Source organism: Antechinus flavipes, chromosome 1 (genome assembly GCF_016432865.1).
Source record: "Antechinus flavipes isolate AdamAnt ecotype Samford, QLD, Australia chromosome 1, AdamAnt_v2, whole genome shotgun sequence".
Lineage (NCBI taxonomy): Eukaryota > Metazoa > Chordata > Mammalia > Dasyuromorphia > Dasyuridae > Antechinus > Antechinus flavipes.
This window is the reverse complement of record NC_067398.1, coordinates 380,485,599-380,498,228: the sequence shown is the minus strand read 5'-3', so window position 1 is coordinate 380,498,228 and position 12,630 is coordinate 380,485,599. Positions and strand designations below refer to the sequence as shown.

At 35.6% G+C, this 12,630-nt stretch overlaps 1 protein-coding gene across 1 annotated transcript in view; it reads left to right on the top strand.

Moving 5' to 3' along the window:
- Positions 1-12,630, top strand: part of SLC9A3 (solute carrier family 9 member A3) — a 128,992-nt gene that overhangs the window by 77,204 nt on the left and 39,158 nt on the right. Inside the window, exons 3-4 of the mRNA XM_051969787.1 lie at positions 1,525-1,685; positions 8,576-8,654. Of these exons, the coding sequence (XP_051825747.1) occupies positions 1,525-1,685; positions 8,576-8,654 (240 nt within the window). The remainder of the gene's footprint in view (positions 1-1,524; positions 1,686-8,575; positions 8,655-12,630) is intronic.

The following is a 12,630-nucleotide window of genomic DNA, read 5'->3' as shown; positions in this document are numbered from 1 at the left end:
TAGAAGAAACAGATTAATGCTTTAAGCCTTTGAGTAATATGAGATTGTGTGCCTGTTACCTGATTTGTTTATATTTTGTGTTCTGGGATTGCCTTGTACTTTAGTGACAATAGTTTGTGCAGCTGATGACTGTAAGAGCTCATATTTCTATAGCAGTACACGTATTACAAACATGTTCTTCACACCCGTCCCATAAACCATGTAGTAAAGTAATGTTATCTCCACTTTACAAATCAAACTAACCTTTCCATATAAACACACACACACACACACACACACACACACACACGCACATGTATCCATGTGCATGGATATACAACATGCCCATGTGTGCATACACAGATGCACACATACACTGTAGTCTGTATTGTTGCTGAAATTCAGTTCAACCCCTATCTAGTACCAAATATTATGTTAGGTGCTGTTCTTTAAAACTGTATGGGGGAAATATTGGAATTGATAAGCAGTTGTTGTTTAGTCATTTCAGTTGTGTCCTACTCTTTGTGGTCCCCATTGAATATTTTCTTGGCAAAGTTACTGGAGTGGTTTGTCATTTTCTTCTCTAGCTCAATTTACAGATAAGGAAACTGAGGCCAGCAGGATTGGATAACTTGTCCATGGTCACAGAGCTAATAATTGTCTGAGGCTGCATTTGAACTCAGTTCTTCTTGACTCTAGACTGTCAATCTATCCATTATGTCATGTATACAAATAAATACAACATAGGTAAACATGGGGAGGGAATGCAAACTTGCAAATGGGAATTAATAGAACTTTGAATAAGTAGTCCCTGAGTTGAGTCCTGAAGGAAGAAAATGACTCTGAAAGATAGAGATGAGGAAAGAATTTATCCAATGGAATATTATAATAATATAATTTACATTAATTAATTCAATTATGATATAATTATATATAACATTATTATATAATAATTATTATTAACATTATATAATTAATATAATAATGTTATATATACTTTTATATATAATATAATATTGTATTATATTATACAATTAATATATAATTAATTTAAATTAATTTATTTACTTATATATAAAAATAAAAATAATTTAATAATTATTTAATAATAAATGATTTCTTAATGAAATGCAGGTAAGAGCAAATCTGACCTTCACCCCTTGAAGATGTAGTTTTCCCCTCTGAAATGAGGGAGTTGGCCTGGATGGCCTCTAAGATCCCTTCTAAATATAAATCTATGATCTTACGACCTGTGAAATGTTCCAATTCTAAGGACCCTTTTGCTCCCTGGTTCCTGGTTCCTGGCCTCCCTCAGTGAGGGAAAGTTTCCACTGGTATGTACTTCAATCTAATAGCTAGAGAATACCCACACATTTGAAATGGGGCTTGAATTATCTTACTACCTCATTTGAAAGATTCTCTTGACAAATCCACAGGTCTTTATGTGACTAATTTTCCCTGGAATTCAGTGCCATTGAATTTGCTCCAGGGGCACTTCTCAGTGCTGGTTTCCCATGTGGCTTGTCACTTGCTTTGTTTTCCTAGGAGAGCTCAGTATTGGATTGCTGGAGTTCCTCTTGTTTGGCAGTTTAATAGCTGCAGTGGACCCTGTGGCTGTCCTGGCCGTTTTTGAAGAAGTTCATGTCAATGATGTCCTCTTTATCATCGTTTTTGGGGAGTCACTGCTGAATGATGCTGTCACTGTGGTAAGCAAGTGGTGGTAAGGGTTTGCTTTTTGGTAGTTTTTTTTCCTAAAGCTTTGTTGCAGCTTTTATCTTTTTTTTTTTTAATTAGTTGGGAACTCTAGACTAAAACAATTGAGCAGATTTGAAATTCCATGCAAACCATGTCTGGGAAGTATACACTCCTTCCATCTGTTTTCTTTTCTACTCTATAGGCCATGATAAGATCCTGTCATCAATACCAGAATAAAACTTGGTTTGAGTCTCCCTAATGGAAAACTTTACTGAAACCTAAATCTACTCTATTGGCAGTATTCTTTTACTTATGAAATTCATAATCTCATCAAGGAATATTTCTGTCTTGTTTTGTTGTTAAAACTGATAGCTCTCCAGACCCTTTATAACCAGCATTTTATTGACTCCTTTATATGCCATGTTTTTTTAATACTTTTGCCCACATTAAATGTCAGTTCAATCAGCTGTTGGTATTCCTGATGCTTTCTATCTTAACTACTAAGCTAAGGAGTCCTTCCAGGGAGGAGAAGGAAGTGGGGAAGGAAATGAGAAAAAGAGAGAAGCCGCACATGTTATTTCATCAATATAAAGAGCTCCCAATGAGTAAACTCTCTACCAAAGCAAATCAGCCCCTGATCTATAGAGCTCCCTGGAGGCCATCAGAGGTGAAATGAATGAGTCCAGGGTCATACAGCCTATGATGAATCTCAAGTCTTTCTGATTTCCAGACTCTATAGCTTTTGATCCATTACACCTTACTATCTCTCTCACCAGCTTTGTTTTTGTTGTTATTCAGTTATGTTCAAGTCTTCCTGGCCCTTTTTGAAGTTTTTTCTAGGCAAAGATACTAGAGTGGTTTGCCTTTACCTTCTCCTGCCCATTTTACCAATGAGGAATCTGAGGCAAACAGGATGAAGTGATTTGCCCAAAGTCATGCTGGTAGGAAGCATTTGAACTTGGGTCTTCCTGAGTCCAGGCCTAGATCTCTATCCATTGTGCCATGCAGCTGCCCCACTGACCAATTTTACCTCCTCTCAATTCAAAGTTGCAAACATTTTAAAACAAGGTTTCTTTCATAAGTTATTTTCAAACTCACAGGTGAACATAGTCCCACACATATATTTCTATAAAATCTAATCAAAAGTTACAAAATACTTAATTGTTATTGCTAAGAGCAATAGTTCTCAAATGTTTTTGTCCCACAGCCCAATCAGTGGAGTGAAAGGCCCCAACTATTCCTCTTCATCACTTACATGAAAGCCTCCACTGGATTTGTAGAAGAGTCATGATAACTTCTCCTAAAACACCAAATGAATTATTTCTGGATTTTAGTTTACATGATAAGTAAATTATAGAATCCTACTGAAAATAAAAATATAATATAGATTGTAATAGTGTGAACACTTAAACTACAATAGTCTATCTCACAGGACTAACTGGAAGACTTCTGTGGATAATCAATGGTCTCTAAGCAATTTTAGAAATATACTTTGTGAACCTAGAGCCTCTTTGAAAATAGGATGGATGTAAAGTATTATAATACAAGAGACATTAACTTTTTTTTTTTTAAACCAAAGAACAAATTTGTTTCCCTGCCATGGGAAACAAGATCTTTCTTGAGTGCCTTCCAAGATCCTCTCCCTGATCAGGCTGAAACAGACCAGGAAAAAAGTGAAGCAATTGGATGGCTTTCCCAACTCCTAAGATAATTGCTTTATAAATCTCCACTTAGTGATTTAACAAATTTAGAATCAAAGGACCTGTGTTCAAAGTCCAGCTTTATTACCTCCAACTTGTCATGTGGTTTGGGGCAAATAATTCATCGACCCTCAGTTTCTTCATCTATAAAATAAAGAGGTTAGACTGGATCCTAAATCTTTATTGTCCTTTCTAAGCTTTAAATCGTCTGGAAATATGTAATAATTGTGACAGTGTGCTGAAAAAATCATGGTGCAGAATTGCTAATCTGTTTTACCCATACCTTCAACTTGTAGAGAATGACTCTAAGCAAGTCACACTCTGGGCTTCTTCATTCATGGTTATATGAGAGAGACAGGCAGGCAGAGAGAGACAGAGATAGAAAGAGAGAAGAGAAACAAATACACAAAAAGAGAGATACAGAAAGGAGAGAGTTACATGAAGAGACAGAGATAGAGAAGAGAGACAGACACAAAGAGAAAGGAAAGAGAGATAGACACAGAGCAAGACAGACAGACAGAAACTGGGACAGAGAGAGACAGAGACAGAGAGAGAACAGACAAAAAGAGAGAGAAAGAGACAGAGATAGATTTTTTTTTCCTCTGGAGTATAGACCCAGTGTTCTGTTTAATCAATCATTCCAGTCTTTTTTAGAGTGTTCTATTATTAGATCTGATAACTCTTCAGACAATTTGCATTATGCTGTTTACTGATTTACTGAAAAAGGATAATAAATTCTTGGGGATTAACACAGCAATTTTTTCTCCCAAAGTTCCCAGTTGTTTATTTTATTGTGTAATGTGTTCTCTCTCTTTTAAAGTGCAACACATAAAAAACTTTAACTCACTTTTTTGAGAATTTCACAACCTTTGACATAATTGGAGATACCTCCAAGATGTTGAAAAATTAATGTTGGGAATTAGTGACCTACAAACAGGAAGACTCCAGTTTTGATAGCATCAAGTAGATATTCTGACTGCCTCTACCATCTTATCACTTCTTTCCTACACATGCACACAAACACACACACACAATTTGTCTTGTAGATTTCCTTTCACTTGGATACTTGTTTGGAGAATTGAAACTCCTAGAATTGCAGTAATCTTAAAGGCCTTCTTTAAGGGCAAGTGTGCAGATGTGAGTTAGGGTAGGGAACAAAACTGCCCAGTTCATGTAGGGCTAGAGCGCCCCACTTGCATATTTCTGATGCTACCATTTATCATGCTGCCCAGGCATTAGGGAGGAATAACACAGAAAAAAGCATCTGACCTATATTTAGAGTTATAATTGAATATAGTATAAAAGGCTAGGTATATACTAGCTGCATTAAGCAAAAGAATTATGAAAACCAAATAACACTGCTTGATATTACACAACCATTGTCCATTTTCCTATAATATGAATCTGTTTTTGGCCATTGCCTTTTTTGAAATATGATAAATTATTATATTATATACATATTATAAATATTATAAATTATTATGATAACCTGAAAGATCCAGCACCACTATTTATGTTTGTGTGTGGAGTGTGAATAAGGTATATATATATATATCCATAGCCATAAAAATCTATGAAATCTATCTATAAGGTACTCATACAAAAGTGAAGTCAAACTGATGGTACTAAATATGATTAGTTCTCCATTTCTAAAAGATACTTCTCTAAAAAAAAAAGTTTTTGTTTTCATTAATAAGTGCTTTGATTTATTGATTATCATTAGAAGTTTGAGGGAGTGAAAATGGATCTATTTTTCAATAAGAATATTGTGTTTGTCCTGTATGGTTTTGTTTATTTAATCAGAAAAAAAAGTAGATTAGGACTTGAGCATCCATATTTGGTTCCCAGAATATTCTCATTGGTAATATTTTGGGAATTAATAAGTTGAATTATCTCTAACCTTAGGTCAAGTGGTACAACTATCACTATTTTTTGTTTCTATAATTATTAAACTACCAACAACAACTCAAAAATTTTTTTTATCTTGAAGTTCCAAGTAGTTTTAATTATTTGATAGATGAGAATTCACCCTTGTTTTCTGTGACCTATAATTCCTTTTTAAAAAGAAAAGAAAATAAAAAGCAGCTAAAAATTTGCTTTTTTAATCCTATAATTTTGCATTTAATATCTTTATTAAATAAAACAATTCCTATTACATCCAAACAGCCTAGCCAACAGAGTTTAGCAAAAATAAAATCTGTTTTTGAGGTCATTTTCTTTCCACTTTTGTAATAATAACATTTTATTTGCCAATTACATGCAAAGATTTTTAACATTCACCCTTGCAAAATCCTATGTTCCAAGTTTTTTTCCCTCCTTCCCCTTTTCCCATTCCCCTAGAATGCAAGCAATACAATATAGGTTGATTATGGGCAATTCTAAATATATTTCCACGTTTATCATGCTGCACAAGAAATATCAGATCAAAAAAGAGAAAAAAAGGAGGGAAAAAATGCAAGCAAACAACAACAACAAAAGGTGAAAATACTATGTTGTGATCTATTTAGTCCCCATAGTCCCCTTTCTAGGTGCAGGTAGTTCTCTCCCTCACAACTCTATTGAAACTGGCCTGAATCACCTCATGGTTTCAATAACCACATCCATCAGAATTGATCATCGTATAGTCTTTTTAATGCTGTGTACAGTATTCTCTTGGTTCTACTTGCTTCAGTTGGTATCAGTTCATGTAAGTCTCTCCAGGTCTTTCTGATCATCCTGTTTTTCATTTATTTTGGAAGAATAATATTCCATTACATTTGTATACCAAAGCTTTTTCAGCCATTCTCCCAACTGATAGACATCTTCTCACTTTCCAATTCCTACACTATAAAAAGGTCTGCTACAAACATTTTTGCACATGTGGTTCTTTTCCTCTCTTTTATGATCTTTTTGGGATACAGGCCCAGTAGAGACACTGCTGGATCAAAGGGTATGCACAGTTTTATAGCCCTCTGGGCATAGTTTCAAATTGCTCTCTGGAATGGTTGGATCAGTTCACAACTCTACCAATTAATACATTTATTAGTGTCCTAGCTTTTCCACATCTCCAACATTTATCATAATTTTTTCCTGTCATTTTAGACAATCTGTGAGGTGTATAGTGGCACCTCAGAGTTATTGTGACTTCTTTTCTTTTATTTTTAATATTTCATTTTATTTTTACTATAGCTTTTTATTGACAGAACATATGCATGGGTATTTTTTCAATATTGTCCCTTGCAATCACTTCTGTTCCAACTTTTCCTTCCTTCCCTCCATCCCCTCTTCTAGATGGCAGGCAGTCTCATACATGTTAAACATGTTAAAGTATATCTTAAATACAATATATGTGTACATATTTGTACAGTTCTCTTCTTGAACAAGAGTTGGATTCAGAAGATAAAAATAACCTGGGAAGAAAAACAAAGATGCAAGTAGTCCACATTCATTTCCCAGTGTTGTTTCTCTGGATGTAGCTGCTTCTGTTCATCATTGGTCATCCATTGATTGGAACTGAATTGGATCTTCTCATTGCCGAAAATATCTATTTCCATCAGAATTGATCCTCATATAGTATTGTTGTTGAAATGCATAATGATCTCCTAGTTCTGCTCATTTCACTTAGCATCAGTTCATGTAAGTCTCACCAAGACTCTCTGTATTCATCCTGCTGGTCATTTCTTACAGAAAAATAATATTCCATAACATTCATATACCACAATTTACGCAGCCATTCTCCATGGCATCTATTCAATTTCCAGTTTCTAGCCACTACAAAAAGGGCTGCCACAAACATTTTGGCACATACGGATCCCTTTTCCTTCCTTAATATCTCTTTGGGATATAAGCCCAGTAGTAACACTTTTTGAGCATAGTTCCAAATTACTCTCCAGAATGATTGGATCCATTCATTGCGACTCATTTTCATCACACCTTTAGGTAACTTCCAGATACTCACATCAATTCTCTTTTTCTAGCACAAGATCACTAGATTCTGGGTCTAAAAGAATAAGGCACTTGACTGTGGTACAATAGAAAAAGGGGTTCAAGTTGAAGGATTTAATGTCAAAGGATTTGGGTTCAGTTGCCTTTCTGACTCTGGTCCTCAATTTCTTCATCTGTAAAATGATAAGCTTGATGTAGATGATCTTAAAAAGGTCCCTTCTAAGCTCTAGATTTATGATCCTAAGTTGATATTCATATCACATGATAGAAATGTTTTGAAATCTAGTAGAGCTATTTACCAAATTGGAGAATATTAGAGAACTCTCTACTGTCTTCTTGTATTTCCTTTCCAATAGTCATAGGTCTGCCTAGAACTGATTCCCAACATGTGGCAGTGTCATACATACTTGACAGGTGGGGTAAAACCTAACATTTCTCTACTGCAGAGAATGGATGGCTAGACTGGGGAGGAGGGCAAAATTAACCTGTAGGGAATGCTAAACTGCTCCATTTTATTACATCCCTAATGGCACCCCCATTTCTGGGTTATGTAAATAAAATGTTATAGTGTTTTAGTATTTGTGAGATATTTTCTGGAAAAGGAGTAGAAACTAGCATCATTTTAAAAGAACTCAGACACAGAAAACACAGCTGTCTATACAAGCTGTAGTGAGGAAAAGCAATTATGCAGGATCAAATTTCTTAGCTTTTTATCTCAATGTCTTGATAGGATAATGTTTAAACATCAACACCCACATAGACTGCAGGGGGTGAGGATCCCACAAGCCAGGAGTCAAAACAACACCACAGTCACTTTTTAAAAATATGTGTATTTGATAATCATGATTTATTGAATTATGTGGTTTGTCATCCTGTTTTATTATGATAAGGAAATGTGCCAGATGTGCCTCCTAACAAGTGATCTTACAGAAAGCCATGATATGTATATGGCACACAATTCTGAATTTCACTATTTATTTGAAAAGACTTAAGTTCAGAATGTTCTTTCCTCCTCCCATTGAATAGACAATGTATTGCATTTCATCTTTCTATCTTATTTTTGGCTTTTTAAATGTTGATTATTATTATTCCATGATGATTTTTCCTTCCAACAGTTTTGTTTCCAAACTAGACTGGTTCCTTTCCCTTCCTCCTCCCCATCTCTGCCACAGTCCTATATTCCACAATATGTTAAATCAGAACTTATTAATAGGAGGGAATCATTTGATGTCCAAAATAGGATGAATTCTTATTTGATAGATTTTCTTTCCTTTTAGGTCCTGTACAATGTTTTTGATTCTTTTGTGTCACTGGGTGCTGACAAAGTGACAGGAGTGGACTGTGTGAAAGGCATAGGTATGTAAATAGTGATATTTTCAAACTTTCTTCAAAACCACCTCATTAAGGGCTTAATATAGCAAAATATAGTGTCATTGATTCAGCAGTTTTGTCAAAAACAATATTTTGAATGATTGTTTATATAGCAACAATAATACCCTCCAGGAGCAAATGATTATTTCTTTGGGTGGATTCATTTAAATGCTAAGCAATAGGAATCTATAGTTTCTGCTCTCTAGGTCCTGTAAACTGTGGAATCAAGGGTGATGAAGTTGAAACGCTAAACACTTAGCATAAGCAGTAGATCTACCAAACTCTTTTGTAAAGAATTTCCATTTAAGGTTTGGATTGGCTTGTTCCAAAATCATATTCATCATGTTTCCCCAAACCTGCTTCTGTTCCTCACATTTCTATAGGCTGTACCACTCTCTTCCCTAAAAAAAAAAAATCTCTGATCACCTAAACTTCTAGTACTCCTCAAATCCAACCAATTGGCAAGCCTTGGCTAGCTGTCTCCAATCTCTTGTATTCATCCTTTCCATTCCATTACCATAGCTAAATGGTTTCTATAGCTTAGCACATAATCCTGCCACATTCATATTTAGAAATCATCAATAGTTGCTCATCTCCTACATCATCAATAAGAAATATATCAATAACCTGTTGTGCCAGGCAACTACAAATACAGAAGTGAGAAAGGAGAGTCTGGAAGGAGACCATTTAGGAAAAAATTTCTGCAGTTTAGACGAGATGTGATGAGGGCTTGAAATAGCTTGATTGTAGTCTTAGTAGAGGAAAGAGGACAAGTACAAGAGATTTATAAAAGAAAGAATTCCATTTTGGACATAATGCATTTAGGATGCCTATAGGATTCCATTTCGGTAAGTAAATATAGGTCATATTTCAGTGTACATGGTGAGAAGTGGGGTGGGGGTAAAGAGTGGAAAGAGATCACGCCAATTGCTTGAAGAAAAGAGAAGATTTGGAAGAGTTCTTGATGAAAGAAATAGAAGCTCATCAGAAAGAAGTACAATTGTTGTGTAACAATGAGGAACCAGTTGAAACTGAGATGAGTAGAATAACTGGAGATTGTGTTGAATATAGGGAATAGTTTTAGGTATAGGGAAAGATGTGAGAACAGAGGTTACAATGAATTTCAGAGTTTTTTATTGTGGTGGCTTATCATTTGTAGTTGATGACAAGATCAAGGGTATAACCATCCCCATATATAGAATGTGAGATCATAGTAGTTTGCTGCAAGGGTGTTAAATGGACTTTCAGTACTCTTGAGTGCAGTTTAACTAGATTAAGTTGTAGATGAGAAATATTTAACAAAACATAAAAACATAAAACATAAATGTTAACATATGGTTTTTCTAAATCATTATACAGTCCTCAACATTTTTAGTTTTGTGACCATTTATGTTTGAGTTTGATATTACTAGTTTAGGGAACTGATGAACTGAGAAACAAGGATATTTTAGGGGGTAGTAGAACAACAAACCCAAACTAAGGTCCCCAAGTTCAAGAGCAGGGAATTGGAATAGAGAAGTCTGGGAGCAAGGTACTGAACTCTTTAAAAATGAAGAGGAATTGATCTGGGACTATTATAACAGCCCTATTATTGTAATAACTAGCAGGATGTGGATAAGGTGATATATGTGGATGAAGGAAAGGTTGCTGAGTGTAAAGGTGTTAGTGGAAAAGACCAAGAAGGAACTGTGAGGTCATGAAGCAACCCCTGCTTCTCCTAACACCGTGTTAAGAATAGGAGAGAAGGAGCAACAAGTATTGGAAAGAGTTACCAGAGATATAGAGTTCACAATGGAAGGAACTACAAAACAAGGTAGGGAAGAATAGGGCCCACTATAGATGAATACTTCTATACTGGTTAATTATAGAAGGTTGAGATATAGATTAATTTACTCACCCTCTAATCAACAACCAGGATAATTCTTTCCCAGATGCCATCCTGCAGTTAGGTTGTTTACCTTGTCTAATGGAGTTGACAAGTGGGTTACTAGAGATTCAGAGCAATATTATCCTCGTGGTAAGAGGTGAGTGACAGCAAATAAATGACTGTCTTAATGGAATGGATAGATGGGATAATATACGCCTTTGCCTGACTTTCCTATACTTCACAATGTTGACTCATAATACAGGCTTTTCTTCTACTATTCTCATTTATGCATCCAACACTCTACACCAACTGAACCACATATAATTACTTGGACATGGCCAATTCTTTCCCATCTTTTCACCTTCATTCACATTAACCTTTGTATCCGTAATAAACATCTTCCCTATTGAAACATTACCCAATCTTCTAGGTCCACCACAATTTCTATCTTCTTCATGAAGATTCTCTTGACCTCCCAACCTGACAGGCACTTTCACTTTTTATAATCAATTCAATTCAGTATATATTTAGTAAGCATCTGCTGTGTGCGAGGTACTGGGGATACAAAGATGGGGGAAAAAAACAGTCAATACCTTCAAGAACTTAGGTCCTTTTGGAGGGATACAACATGGACACAAATAACCACAGAGCCAATGTAAAGTAATTTCAAGAGGCAGAGGGCTACAATTGAATTGACCTTAGCTGAGCTTTGAATAAAGTGAATGGGGGGAAAGGCTGAATAGATCTGTTTTGTTTTGTTTTTTTTCATTAAAGTGGGTGTCTGAGGAGCTCTACTGAAAGAGGATGGTTTAGGAAGTTTGAAGAATGAAAAAAAGTTTTTGGAACAGCCTATAGAAAGAGTAAAATCATCAATTGGAGAAAAACACAGGAAATCTTAGAAACATTGAAGGCTCATTAGGTAACAATTAGGTTATGTAAATTTTTTCCAGCAGTGTTACACAGTATTTGAGTACAAACAGAGAAGCTAGATGAGGTGATTGCATTATTTAACTGGGATTCAATCTCAAGAGACTTGATGAAGGGCAATGTCAATCTATAATATCTCAGAGCAGTTCAGTTATCTGAGTGAATGAATTCCTAAAGTTTAGATCTCCAAGAGCCCAAATGGACACCTCCTCTACCCCCATACATTGTGGCATTTAGTTCCTTTCTGTGTGTGACAAAGTGATATTATATTTCATGCTCCTCTGACTCTGGACCTTTAGTGGTTTCATAGCATGGGAGTACCAACAGTGATTTATTAATTGTTATGTGCCTAATAATCCACAATATAGTTGATAGAACACTGGGTGTGGAGACAAGAAAACTCATCTTTGATACTTACCATGTAACTATGGGCAAGCAGCCCACCCAAACCCCTGATTTGTATTTACCTTGTATCTTTTTAATTTCCTTATTTGCTAACATGTTCTCTTTCCCTAGTACATTCTAAATGCAGAAACTGCTTTTTAAAAAATCTGTATCTTCAGTATCCAATGCACAGCCTGGAACTTAGTAGGTGTTTAATCAATGCTTATTGAAATTGAATTGAATCTGGTTAACTCTTTTCATAAAATTATGTTGGCCCAACACACTGAGAGCCCACCCTTACTCTTACGAGTAACCCACACCTAAAATGATTACTTCAAGAGGAATTATTTCTCTATCTAGTATTTAGAATATAATCATGTTCTGTTCTTTCTTAAAATGGTTGGTGATGTCAGGCCATTTAAGGATAAATTCTGAAATTTCCTTACTTGTCCTTCTGTCTGTGATGGGGGGAGGGTAGTGTTTTTTTGAGGAACAAGCAAAGTCTCTAGAATGGATATGAAAACTATCCCCCTCCTCCTCCTTCCTCCCCTGGAAAATAGTAGCTAGAGCTTTAGCTACTCATATATGAGATAAAGCACTGAGAAGCAGAGAATGTAGTCTCTTGTTTCCTAGAGATTGTTGATTCCTCAGTAGGATGGGGTTACTGAGCAACAAATGATGAAAAAATGATCATAGGAGACAGGCCACATCCAGTGCTGTCACCCACGACACTGGGGCCCTGGGAGCCTAGAACAATGAGCCCATTCAGTTTGTATCAAAGTC